The 13,943-nt window shown below is 42.5% G+C and overlaps 1 protein-coding gene across 1 annotated transcript in view; it reads left to right on the forward strand.

The window, feature by feature from the left end:
• Positions 1-822: 822 nt before the first annotated feature.
• LOC309616559 (NACHT, LRR and PYD domains-containing protein 8-like) overlaps positions 823-13,943 on the forward strand; it is a 35,436-nt gene continuing 22,315 nt past the window's right edge. Inside the window, exons 1-2 of the mRNA XM_082367212.1 lie at positions 823-8,901; positions 11,333-12,971. Coding sequence (XP_082223338.1) covers positions 8,520-8,901; positions 11,333-12,971 — 2,021 coding nt within the window. The 5' untranslated portion in view covers positions 823-8,519. The remainder of the gene's footprint in view (positions 8,902-11,332; positions 12,972-13,943) is intronic.

The raw sequence follows: 13,943 nt of genomic DNA on the forward strand, positions 1-13,943 counted from the left end.
GCTTTTGACAAAATTCAACACCAATTTATGATAAAAACCCTCCAGAAAGTAGGCATAGAGGGAACTTACTTCAACATAGTAAATGCCATATATGACAAACCCACAGCCAATATCATTCTCAATGGTGAAAAACTGAAACCATTTCCTCTAAAATCAGTAACAAGACAAGGTTGCCCACTCTCACCACTATTATTCAACATAGTTTTGGAAGTTTTAGCCACAGCAATCAGAGAAGAAAAAGAAATAAAAGGAATCCAAATTGGAAAAGAAGAAGTAAAGCTGTCATTGTTTGCAGATGACATGATACTACACATAGAGAATCCTAAAGATGCTACCAGAAAACTACTAGAGTTAATCAATGAATATGTTAAAGTAACAGGGTACAAAATTAATGCACAGAAATCTCTTGCATTCCTATACACTAATGATGAAATATCTGAAAGAAAAATTAAAGAAACACTCCCATTTACCATTGCAACAGAAAGAATAAAATACCTAGGAATAAACCTACCTAAGGAGACAAAAGATCTGTATGCAGAAAACTGTAAGACACTGATTAAAGAAATTAAAGATGATACAAACAGATGGAGAGATATACCATGTTCTTGGATTGGAAGAATCAACATTGTGAAAATGACTATACTACCCAAAGCAATCTACAGATTCAATGCAATCCCTATCAAACTACCAATGGCAGTTTTCACAGAACTAGAACAAAAAACTTCACAATTTGTATGGAAACACAAAAGACCCCAAATAGCCAAAGCAATCTTGAGAAAGAAAAATGGAGCTGGAGGAATCAGGCTTCCTGATTTCAGACTATACTACAAAGCTACAATAGTCAAGACAGTATGGTACTGGCACAAAAACAGAAATATAGATCAATGGAACAGGATAGAAAGCCCAGAGATAAACCCACGCACCTATGGTCACCTATCTTTGATAAAGGAGGCAAGAATGTACAATGGAGAAAAGATAGCCTCTTCAATAAGTGGTGGTGGGAAAACTAGACAGCTACATGTAAAAGAATGAAAGTAGAACACTTCCTAACACCATACACAAAAATAAACTCAAAATGGATTAAAGACCTAAATGTAAGGCCAGACACTATCAAACTCTTAGAGGAAAACAAAGGAAGAACACTCTTTGACATAAATCACAGCAAGATCCTTTTTGACCCACTTCCTAGAGAAATGGAAATAAAAACAAAAATAAATAAATGGGACCTAATGAAACTTAAAAGCTTTTGCACAGCAAAGGAAACCATAAACAAGACAAAAAGACAACCCTCAGAATGGGAGAAAATATTTGCAAACGAAGCAACTGACAAAGGACTAATCTCCAAAATATACAAGCAGCTCATGCAGCTCAATATCAAAAAAACAAACAACCCAATCCAAAAATGGGCAGAAGACCTAAATAGACATTTCTCCAAAGAAGATATACAGATTACCAACAAACACATGAAAGAATGCTCAACATCACTAATCGTTTGAGAAATGCAAATCAAAACTAAAATGAGGTGTCACCTCACACCGGTCAGAATGGTCATCATCAAAAAATCTACAAACAACAAATGCTGGAGAGGGTGTTGAGAAAAGGGAGCCCTCTTGCACTGTTGGTGGGAAAGTAAATTGATACAGCCGCTATGGAGAACAGTATGGAGGTTCCTTAAAAAACTACAAATAGAACTACCATATGACCCAGCAATCCCACTACTGACCCTGAGAAAACCATAATTCAAAAACAGTCAGGTACCACAATGTTCATTGCAGCACTATTTACAATAGCCAGGACATGGAAGCAACCTAAGTGTCCATCAACAGATGAATGGACAAAGAAGATGTGGCACATATATACAATGGAATATTACTCAGCCATAAAAAGAAACAAAATTGAGTTATTTGTAGTGAGGTGGATGGACCTAGAGTCTGTCATACAGAGTGAAGTAAGTCAGAAAAACAAATACTGTTTGCTAACACACATATATGGAATCTAAAAAAAATGGTTCAGATGAACCTAGGGGAGGACAGGAATAAAGACACAGACAGAGAGAATGGACTTGAGGACACTGGGAGGGGGAAGTGTAAGCTGGGATGATGTGAGAGAGTGGCATGGATATATATACACTACCAAATGTAAAATAGATAGCTAGTGAGAAGCAGCTGCATAGCACAGGAAGGTCAGCTCAGTGCTTTGTGTCCATCTAGAGGGATGGGATAGGGAGGGTGCGAGGGAGATGCAAGAGGGGGGGATATGGGGATATATGTATATGTATAGCTGATTCACTTTGTTATACAGCAGAAACTAACACAACATTGTAAAGCAATTATACTCCAATAAAGATGTTTAAAAAATAAAAATAAAGATAAAAAAGATACATTTCAAGTATCAGAGCATAAACCATTTAAAGTAAATTAATGGGGAATAATGCAGTATGTACACCCTAACCAGAAATAAATGTGCATAGCTATATCATTGTCAAGTAGATTTTAAAGCAAAATTACTACTAAATACAGAGCACACTATATATTGTTGAGTACAGCAGGAAGATATAGCAAGTCTAAAATTTTATGTACCAGATAGCATAGCTTCAAAATATATAAAGCAAAAACAGAACTAAAAGGACAATACGTTGGAGATTTAAACACATCTCAGTAACAAAGTGAACAAGCAGGAAAATCATGTAAGGATATAAATTATTTGAATCACATCATTAATCAACCTAACCTAATTGATATAGATACAACTACACCCAACAACTGCAATAAAAATATTTAGGTAGTCAGAACACTTCAACAGGAACCTCACAAATGAGGTTAACCAAATGACCAATAAGCATGACTCAGAAAATTTCCATTAAAACCACAAGGAAATAATACTGCACCCCATGTGACTAAAACGATAAGAGTTGACATCACCAAGTGTTATCAAAAATGCGCAGCAACTGGAACGCCCATACATTACTTGTGAGAGTTTAAAAAGATACGTCCACTTTCTAAAACTGTTTGCAGCATATATGTACATACACCCTGTAATTACACTCCCGGCTACTATCCAGGAAACATCCATCAAAAGACATGCGCAAGGATGTTTACAGCAGCTCTACTCAATGATAAACATTTGGAACAGAATGTCCACTGAGGAGACTGTGTTACCTTCATATGATGGAATTCTACAGAGTAATAAAAATAAACAATTGATACAGGCAACAGGACACATGAACCTCACAATTATGTTGAGCAGAAAAGATAACCAAAGATTCCCACTGCATAATATCTTTATATGAATTTCAAGAATGGGCAAAAAGGAACCAACTCTACCATGAGTTGAGAATAGTGGTCGGTGCTGAGGGGGCATTTGGAGGCGTTCTAGGGCACCAGAAATGTTCTGTAGCTTGAGCAAGGGAGATGGTCTGTGGTTGTAGACATAAAATGCATTAAGCCATTGTGAGGACAAATACAAGTCAAAAATTTTTAACTTTAATTCCCACTCATGTAAACAGGCACAGAGACTTTCCTCTTCCCGTTTTTTAAAAGAAATCAGTTTTATCGGGGTATAATTGACAAAATTGTAGGATACTTAAAGTGTGCATCGTGGTGATTCGATATATGTACACATTGTAAAAGGACTGCCCCCATCTGATTAATACATCCATCACTATATGTGATATCATATAAATACACACATATTTGGGGTGAGAAAACTGAAGTTCTGCTCCCTTAGCAAATGTCCATGATATAAGACAGCATTATCAGCTAGAGTCTGCATGTTTTACATTAGCCCCTCAGAGCTACGCTAGGAACTGGTGACACGGATGTGAACGAGCAGATCTCACAAGCTTACGTGTTGGTGATGAAGACCATGTTTAGGAAATCCTTGTCTGCCTCGTTCAATCCTCCATTCCCAAGCACATGAGGCGCACATGAGGTGTTCATTAAATGTCTATCGTTTCCTGTCATAAGGACACCCGATTCTCAATTCTCATTATTCACACCACTTACGTTTTATAAAGTCACCAGTACACTGAAGCAGTGATAACAGAACCACTGCTTCTATGTGAAATACAGGATTAGGTACCTTCGAGCCTCTGGTTACAACATTTTGGTCAACAAATCAGTACGTAACCTTGTTTTATGTGTGTCTCTGTTTAAAGACACCTTACTCAAAATATATTGTTGATTCACTAATGTTGAACTCACAGCCAACAGCACTATAACGCATGCCTGAAGGAAGCTTATATAACACACCGGTTTCTCCAGAAGACACATGACAGCCTTCAGGTGCTCAGGAACATTAGACCACACTTCAGGACTATACTTGGGTTTGCTAAACAGCAATGTCACACCCAAAAATTGGCAAGGAATAGATCCACAAAAAGGACACTTGTATAGAGGATGAGAACTGAGCTTAAACAAGGAGGCAAAGAACTGCCAGGTCCAACCTCGGCTGGGAGCGTGTGTCAGGGGACTCAAATTTTTCATCTTTCTGTGCATGCCCAAGAATGCCCAGGGAGAGTACCCCAAGTATTGATTTTGGGAGTTACTAATAAATTTTAGCAAGCAGGTGAATTCACAAACATGGAATCCATCAATAAGCAGATCAACTGTAATTAGTATCATGTGTGTTGAGTGTGAGAAGGGATTTTTTTTTTTCCCCCCGACAGGAGCCATGAGATTATACCGTGTAAAACAAGCGAACCTAGGAAAGGGAATTATAAGAGACTTGAAGGATGCATCAGCTTGAGGCAAGGAGGGTGGAAAGAGGGTTACAGAGCAGTGGTCAGTGAAAACAGGTGCAAAAACCCTGGAGGGAGAAAAAACAAGAAGGGAGAAATTCATCTGCAATTTCTCAAAGACCTGTGTAGAATCTGCTGGGTCTAGAAAGCAGGAAGCTTCAAATGAGAGGACAGAGGTGCAATAGATTCCTGCTGATTAAGAAGACGCCAGCAACAACTCCCCATTTTCCACTCCCCCACCCCAAGCTCCTGGTAACCACCGTTTTAGTCTCTGCTTCTAAAAGTTGGAGTCTTTTCGGTACCTCACAGACGTGGAATCTTGCTGTATTTTCCTTCTGGCACCGGTTTACTTCACCTAGGATAATGTTCTCCAGCGTCATCCACGCTGTCACACAAATGGCAGGATTTCCTTCTTTTTAAAGGCCGAATAAAGTCCTATTGCATGTATCTCCCATGGTGTAAAGTGTCAGTTATGCAAGATGAATCAGTTCTGGGGATCTGCCCTACAGCAAAGTGCCCATATTCATCAATACTGTATAGTACCCTGAAAATTTTAAGAGGATGGGTGTCATGTTAAATGTTCCTACTACACACACACATACACAGGACACACACACACAGGACACAAAGAAACTTTTGGAGGTGCTGGCTATGTCTATTCCCTTGATTGTGGTGTATGCCTGTGTCCAAACTCATCAAGTTACATGTTAAAATATGTGCAGTGTTTTTTCGTATATTAATTTTCCCTCAAAAAAGCTGGTTGTTTCTACCCACCCCACGACTTTAAATCAATCACAATAAAGCTGTTCTTTTAAAAAAGAAAAGAAAAACCAAAGGAAGGGAAAGTTCAGAGCCCCAGAGAAAGGAGACGTGCCTTACCAAACCGACTTCTAATCTCACACACGTTTCTAGATGGCGGAGGCAGGGAACCTCAAAGTCAACTCCACGCCCTCCCCAGACTGTGATTGGCCCTTGGCTCCCTCTGGCTCCTATCAGGTCTGTCTCCGGACGTCCCGCCCCCTCTGTTGCAGCGTGTCTGGGGATAGGGCAAGAAGCCACCAAGACCCAGCTGCTACAGGTAATTGCAGAGTCCTTCTCTTTTAGGTGTAAATCATCCCCACCTGGGAGAGGAGAGGCAGAGTTGGGTTTCTAATTAAAACCCATCGGATGTAAATGGAATCTTCCACTTCAGCCAAAGGCCACTGATGTAGATACCTCTCCTACCATCTGAGGGGTCTTGTAGAAAAATGAACGACGAGAGGAATCAAGAGTGCCTGAGGCCTCAGATATAGAGAACAGACTAGTGGTTGCCAAGGGGGAGGTGAGGTGGGGGAGGGAAGGATTGGGTGTTTGGGATTAGCAGATGCAGACTATTATATATTGAATGGATAAACAACAAGGTCCTACTGTATAGCACAGGGAACTATATTCAATTTCCTGGGATAAACCATCATGGAAAAGAATATTAAAAAGAATGTATATATATGTATAACTGAATCACTTTGCCGTACAGCAGAAATTAACACAGCATTGTACATCAACTACAATAAAATTTTTAAGAAGTGTCCTTGAGGCCTGAAAACCACAGAGGCAACCGCATCTAGGGACCATTTCTTCTCCCAATGCAAGGAAAACCACCCATGAAGCCGTTCCATCATAAACACGGAGGCTTTTCCACTGAAGTCAGGAACGAGACAGATGGTCTCATGGCCACCACTAACTAACATCCTGTTGGAGGTTTTAGCCAATTAAATTAGCAATTTTAACTACAATTGTAACTAATTTAACTCACCCCTGGAGGGAATTAGGCTTTCTGGCTCCTGTCAGAAACATCTCCCAAAGCAGAAGGAAAATGCACTTGGTCTGCCCCACCTTCCAACTTAATAGGCTCTGGGGATCCAGGAAGTTGACAATTGTAACTAATTTTAAACTTAAATCAGCAATTAGGAAGCAAGTAGAGAAAGGCATAAGAATTGGAAAGGAACAGGTAAAACTATATGTGCAGATGACTTGATTACATTTCAGAAAACCCAAAAGACCCCATGGAAATCTACTACCAATATATGTGTTTATATATATGTCTGTGTGTGTGTGTGTCATTTTCCTACATGCTCTGTCTCTGAGTCTCCTTTGACAGGGTCTATTGCTTTGGGACCCACATTAGGTCCTGGTGATACTGAAACCCCCCCTTTTGCTTAGTAAGATTACATTCCAAATAGGGGAGATGCTCATGTGAACAAGATCATCCAATTAATTGCTGTAGATGTTTTCTGTTGGATGTAGCACCTTTGGGCTGACAACAGTGTTAGCCCTCTGTGAGTCTGGGGAACACTCCAAACCTGTAATTTTCTAAAATTGCTTGTTCTGAATCTAAGAGGTAGGGGAGCAGATCCTTCACAAGTTGGAAGCACCTGTGAGAATAAGCCTTGTGGCCCAATTCCTCTGACCCAGGATGCTAAATGCTTTCAAATCCGTGCCATGAAGAAGAATGACAACGCACCAGCCCAGCCAATGGGAAGGGGGGATGCACGTTGCCCAGAACCCCAGAGCCTATTAAGGTGGAACGTGGGGCAGACCAAGTGCTTTTTCTTTCTGCTTTGGGAGATGTTTGTGACAGGAAGGAGACAGGCAGCCTAATTCCCTTCAGCGGTGAGTGGTGGTGTTGTTTTCCTCTCTCTTCTATCTCCTATTTTTCCACATCACTTTCTTACAGTTACTATATCAGATACTTGAGTTCACCAGGTCCAGTTTGGCTCAGTTTATTCTTCTTTTTCCAGTTCCTTGAGGTGTAGAGTTAGGTTGTTTGAGACCTTTCTTTTTTCTTAATGTAGACTTTTTCTTTTTGCTCAAATATCAGAATAACAGAATCAAGAGTGGAGGTGAAGTTTAAGTAGCGTGGCTACTAGAGCTGGTCGTCATCCACAGGGAGCTTGCAATTCTCCAAAACCACTGCAGTGAATTGAAGGAGATAAAACTTTGAGTCAGTGCCCAATACATGGTGACTTAAGTATCCAGGAAGTTCTCGGGTGATGGAGACGAGAGTTAACAGATGATAATACATAAAAAAGATAACTCAGAGAAGCAATAGGATACGAGTAGTAGGTAGACCAAGGCGAAAGCCCCACTCCCCCTAGTGACTTCATTCTTTTCTCCTCCACATTCCACTTTTTACACACAATAAACACGATGGAAGAAGACAAAAGAAAGACATATGGTGGAGAAGATGCAAGAAGATGCATAGAAGAGAATAAACCTTTGATTCCAGGTGCTTTTTATAAATTCCCATTGAGCCTTTAAAATAATCACGGTATAGAAGGAAGCCCTGAGTCATTGTTAGCTATGATGAACCAGGCACCGTCTTAAATGTACTTGTGGGTGTATCTCTTTGAGAATCCTCACAACCCCAAGAGCACATATGATAAGATCCCAGTATCAGAGATGAGAAAAGAGTCACAAAGAGGCTCTGCAATTTTCCCAAAGTCGCCTTCCTAATAAGTGGCATAGAGAATTAAAAATTACAAAATGGTTTTGAGTCTAAACACTGAGCCCCAATACTGGAGGGGCTCCCAGGTTTTTCCGCAGGCCAGAGAATCTTTGAGGAAGGGAGGGAAGAGGATAGCCAGCAAATGGTATGCTCCATCCAATATGGATTACATAAATCTGTCCCCTGGGGCAGTGTTTTCACGTTCTTGTAACTTCATGTCTCCCCAGGTCGCGTCTCTTCTCTCCTCCAACTGGTCCTCCTTGTCGCTGGCGCTGAGGCTCTCGGCCTTGAGTAACGATGAGCGATGTGAACTGGAGTTCTGACTCTTCCTCCTGCCCCTCCTCCTCTCCTTCCCCCCCTTCCTTCTCCTCTCACTCCCCTTCTTCCTTCTCATACTCTTCCTCCTCCACCTTCCCTTTCAAAGACGGAGTCATGCTGTACATGGTCTACTTAAGCAAGGAGAATCTACAGAGGTTCAAGCAGCTTTTAGTGGAAGAGAGCCCCAGACCTGGCTCTCTCCAGATCAGCTGGGACCAGCTGAAGACAGCCCGGTGGGGGGAGGTGGTTCACCTCCTAATCGAGTATTTCCCTGGACGCCTAGCTTGGGAGGTGACTCATGACATCTTCGCCAAGATGAACCAGGCAGAACTGTGTCTTCGGGTACAGATGGAGCTGAATGGTGAGTAAGAATCTGGTATACAAGATGGGGTTGGGCTTGGGTGCTACAGAACTAAACGCTTCACTAGCCACCTCTATATATATACACACTATATTTACACTTTATTTCCTTATACATCTAAATATATACATACAAAGATATATACACATATATGCACATACATAACATGTATATTAAAGCATTTATTTTTTATTTTTTTCGACTATGGTTTTATTTTTTAATTTGGAAATTGGCTCCCTTTTTCATTGACATATAGTTGATTTACAGTGTTGTGTTAGTTTCAGGTGTACAGCACAGTGATTCATATATATATATATACGAATATATATATATTCTTTTTCAGATTCTTTCCATTATAGCTTATTACAAAATAGTGAGTAGAGTTCCCTGTGCTATACAGTAGGACATTGTTGTTTATTTTATTATTTTTTTAATTTTTATTGGAGTATAGTTGATTTACAGTGTTGTGTTATTTTCAGTTTCAGGTGTTAGTACAGCAAAGTGAATCAGTTATGCATATACATATATCCACTCTTTTTTAGATTCTTTACCCATATAGGACATTACAGAGTACTGAGTAGAGTTCCCTGTGCTATACAGTAGGTCCTTATTAGTTATCTATTTCATATATAGTAATGTGTATATGTTGATCCCAATCTCCCAATTTATCCCTCCCCATACCTTTCCCCTTTGGTAACCATAAGTTTGTTTTCTGTGTGTGGGGGTCTATTCCTGTTTTGTAAATAAGTTCGTTTGTATCATTTTTTTAGATTCCACATATCTCTAATTCCATCCATGTTGCTGCAAATGGCATTATTTCATTCTTTCTCATGGCTGAGTACTATTCCATTGTATGTATGTACCACATCTTTTTTCCCCATTCATCTGTCGATGGACATTTAGGTTGCTTCCTAAATGCACATACATGTACATTAAAGTGTTTCTGTGTTTTACATATGTGTGTGTGTGTGAGTGCAGTGTTTGGCTGGGCTGTACATGTATATGTTATTAAACACCCTCCTAAGGACCTTCTGACACAGCACCATTTTCTCACTTCCTAACATCGCGATGGGAGGTCTAGGTAATCTTCTTCTCCCTGAACAAAGGTGGTGAGAGAATGAGACTCATGAATGACGTGGCCGCCGCTATCCTAAAAGGTCCCGTTACCTCCGTGTTGCTCTCCCTGTTGTGTCCACCTTATCATTCCAGTGAGGGGCTCCTTTCCTTGTCTGTTCCAGACATTTTACCTAACTTGGAACCAGAGGCCTTGAACCCAAGAGAAACACAAATGAACTTGGAGGAAGATGACTCTGGTATGTGCTGGCCCTGTGCAGCTTCTGGTGGGAAACAGGCTGTGGGTGGGGATGAGAAGCCCAGTTCCCAAGGCAAGGCAGGTTGTAAATGAGCATGTCTAGTGTCCCTTCTGTGAAGCAGAACTTCAGAAAAAAGAGCAGCTGGGCACTCACCTGAGCAGGAAGTCCAGCCACCGACCCAGCTGGATGCAGGGGCTCAGGCTACCTCCTCGAGACATCACTTCTCTCCCTCCTTCCACTGGATTCAGTCTTGAGTGGTCCCTCCTCTGCACACCGGCCGTTTCTGCCACCAGCTGCCCTTAGCAACACCAGCAGGAAAAAAGAGTGCTTATTTCTCGTTTTTCCAACACAAGTCCTGGAGCTCACTCCCTTGAATGAACTGAGACCACGAGCTCCTCGATGAATGACGCGGTGAAATGCTCTGGTGGGTGGGCGCTGGCTCATGTGCTTATGAGGCAGCTTGATGGTAGGTCCAGCCACCGTCCGAAGTGACGGCCGGAGAGTGGGAAGGGGGCGGTTCTCCAAAAAATTTAGGGTGCTGTTGCCAGGCTAGGAATGGTCAGTAGGTAGGCAAACACAGCAGCTATCTTAATCCATCCCTCCTTCCCCGTCTCCATTATCCTGGACCATCAGAGTAGGATTCTAGGGACCTCCCTGGGGGTCCAGTGATTAGGACTCAGCGCTTTCACTGCCGAGGGCCCAGGTTCCATCCCTGGTCGGGGAAACTGAGATCCCACAAGCCGTGTGACGCAGCCAAAATAAAATTTTAAAAATATATTTTTTAATTTAAAAAATACAAATAACATAGATAAAGCTACCCCAGCCATCTTCTGAGAGTTAAGAAATAGGAAGTAGGGACCAAAAGAACTGCGGTGCCAATAGAAGCTATGGGGTCACTGAACCAATTTCCAGAGCTTTATAACCGCCCCCCACTTCTTATGTAACGAGCAGTTCTTGCTTTGTCTAAGCCACTTCAAGTTGTCTGTTCTGTCCCTTGCAGCTTCTTAATTGACGCACTGCTCTCCGGAAACGTGCGCGATTGATGCACTGTGTCCTGGAGCTGGACGTAGACATCAAGGCTCGTTTCCTGATTGTTCGGTTAGTTCTCACAAACAACTGACGTTGTACCCCGTATCTCTCCCATCTCATTCATCCAGATAAATTACGGGAGTACAGACTACACTTGATGAATGAATATTCGACCCTATGGAACAGGACTGCTTGGCCTGGGAACCACATGGACTTCTTTTACCAAGACCTACACAGAGAAGAGACATTCTTACCCTGTCTACTTCTTCCCAGAAAACCTCAAGGAAGACAGCCCAAAACTGTGGTTCTTCAGGGGGTCGCCGGGGTTGGAAAAACAAGCCTGGCCAAAAAAGTGATGTTAGAATGGGCAGAAAACAAGTTCTATGCCCACAAGGTCTGGAACGCTTTCTACTTCCATTGCCAGGAGATGGGCCAGTTGGACGAGCAGAGCTTCGCTGAGCTCATTGCACGCAAGTTGTCCGGGTCTCGGGCTCTGGCGTCCAAGATCATATCCAAAGCAGACCAGCTTCTGCTCCTCTTTGATGGCTTCGAGGAACTAACCTCAACCCTCATAGATAGACCAGAGGACCTGAGTGAAGACTGGAGCCAGAAGGTGCCCTGGTCTGTCCTCCTGACCAGTTTGCTGAGCAAAAGAATGCTTCCCGGGGCCACGCTAATCATCTTCCTGAGGTTCACCTCTTGGAAGAACTTGAATCCCTTTCTGAAATGCCCGTCTCTGATAACCCTTACAGGGTTTAGTGTGCCTGAGAGATCCAGGTATTTCAGGACGTACTTCAGAAACAAGAGCGAAGCTGATGAAGCCTTGAGTTTTGTCATGGGAAACACGATTCTCTTCTCCATGTGCCAGGTGCCTGTCATCTGCTGGATGGTATGTTCTTGTCTGAAACAGCAGATGGAGAGAGGAGCAAATCTCCTGCACACATTTCCAAACGCCACAGCTGTATTCGTGTACTTTCTTTCCAGCTTGTTTCCAACCAGGGTTAGAAATCTTTTCAATAAGACTCACCAAGAACAATTGAAAGGTCTGTGCTCCTTGGCCGCAGAGGGCATGTGGGAAAGGAGATGGGTGTTTAATAAGAGAGATCTCAGCCTGGCCAGACTGGATGAAACGGACATCGAGACTTTTCTCAGCGTGAATATTTTTCGAAGGGTGGTGGGCAACAAAGACCTTTACGCCTTTGCCCACTTGACCTTTCAGGAATTTTTTGCCGCCTTGTTGTATGTTCTCTGCTTCCCACGAAGACTCAGAAATTTCCATGTGTTGGACCGGTTCCACGTCCTACGCCTGATAGCACATCCCGGAAGAAAGAGAAACCATCTCGCCCAGATGGCGCTTTTTTTATTTGGCCTTTTAAACGACACATGCGCTCTAGCCGTGGAGCAGGTGTTCAGATGCAAGGTGTCCTTGGGCAACAAGAAGAAATTGCTGAAGGTCGCAGCCCAGCGCCATGAATGTGACCCACCAACCCCGCACCACGGAGTCCCACAGCTATTCAACTGTCTGCATGAAATCCGGGAGGAGGTATTTGTGAGTCAGATCCTAAACAACTGTCGTAAAGCTACTTTGGTCATCAGCAGAAGCAAAGACGTGCAAGTGTCTGCCTTTTGCCTTAAGTTCTGTGGACATTTGCAGGAGTTAGAGCTGACTGTCACCCTGATCATCACCAAAGCGAGCAGCCTCTACCCGGATCCCCTTCCTGCCTCTGGGTAAGTGCACCCATCTCTCCCTTGATAGATTCACGGTCCTGTCAGGGACCTTGCCTACCATCTCCTGGGCATCTAGGGCGACCACCTCCGTCTTGAGGGGATCCCTTGCACATGGGACTTTCAGTCTTAAAAACAGAACATGACGTAAAATAGAGAGCTAGTGGGACGCAGCCGCATAGCACAGAGAGATCAGCTCGGTGCTTTGTGACCACCTGGAGGGATGGGATAGGGAGAATGGGAGGGAGACGTAAGAGGGAGGAGATATGGGGATATATGTATATGAATAGCTGATTCACTTTGTTATACAGCAGCAACTAACACACCATTGTAAAGCAATTATACTCCAATAAAGATGTTAAAAACAAACAAACAAACAGAAGGTGTTCCTGGGGTGCCGATTTCCATGCTAAAACTGGGAGAATCCTGGAAACCAACAAGAGGAGTGGTTCACCTACCTGGCCTCTATGCTTCACACCCTCCTTCCCATGTATGTGGGGACTCCGTTTCATCTATCACCCCAATTCTGTACATCATAAGCCTTTTAGTCTCTAAGGAAGTGCTGTCCAACGAGACTTTCTATGATGGGGAAGAATGAAGGGGAAATTAGAGGTTCTCCCAAAGCCAAAAGACACTATGTGCTGGTCTTGCTCCGGATTTTGGATTCTGCGCTCACTGTGCCCCTCCCCCAGTCCCCCAAAAAGCAAGAATAATTTTCCCTTATTCTGTTCCTATATAGAGTTTTTTCTTTTTAGTAACAATTTCATATGCACAGAGTAAGACTATGGATTATATTTTGCATCCTAATCTCTGCCCCCATATAAATTCTAAGTGATTAAAAGGCAACTCTCTTTCTCCCTAAGTCACAGGAAAATAGAAGTGAGGCCACGAGTCTTCCTGGGATGAAATGACAAATCCTGTAACAGTTTTGCTGGGCATCTTCTTAAATGAGGGCATCTTATGACAGTCATAAAG

Source organism: Balaenoptera borealis (genome assembly GCF_965194805.1).
Source record: "Balaenoptera borealis genome assembly, chromosome: 19".
Classification (NCBI taxonomy): domain Eukaryota; kingdom Metazoa; phylum Chordata; class Mammalia; order Artiodactyla; family Balaenopteridae; genus Balaenoptera; species Balaenoptera borealis.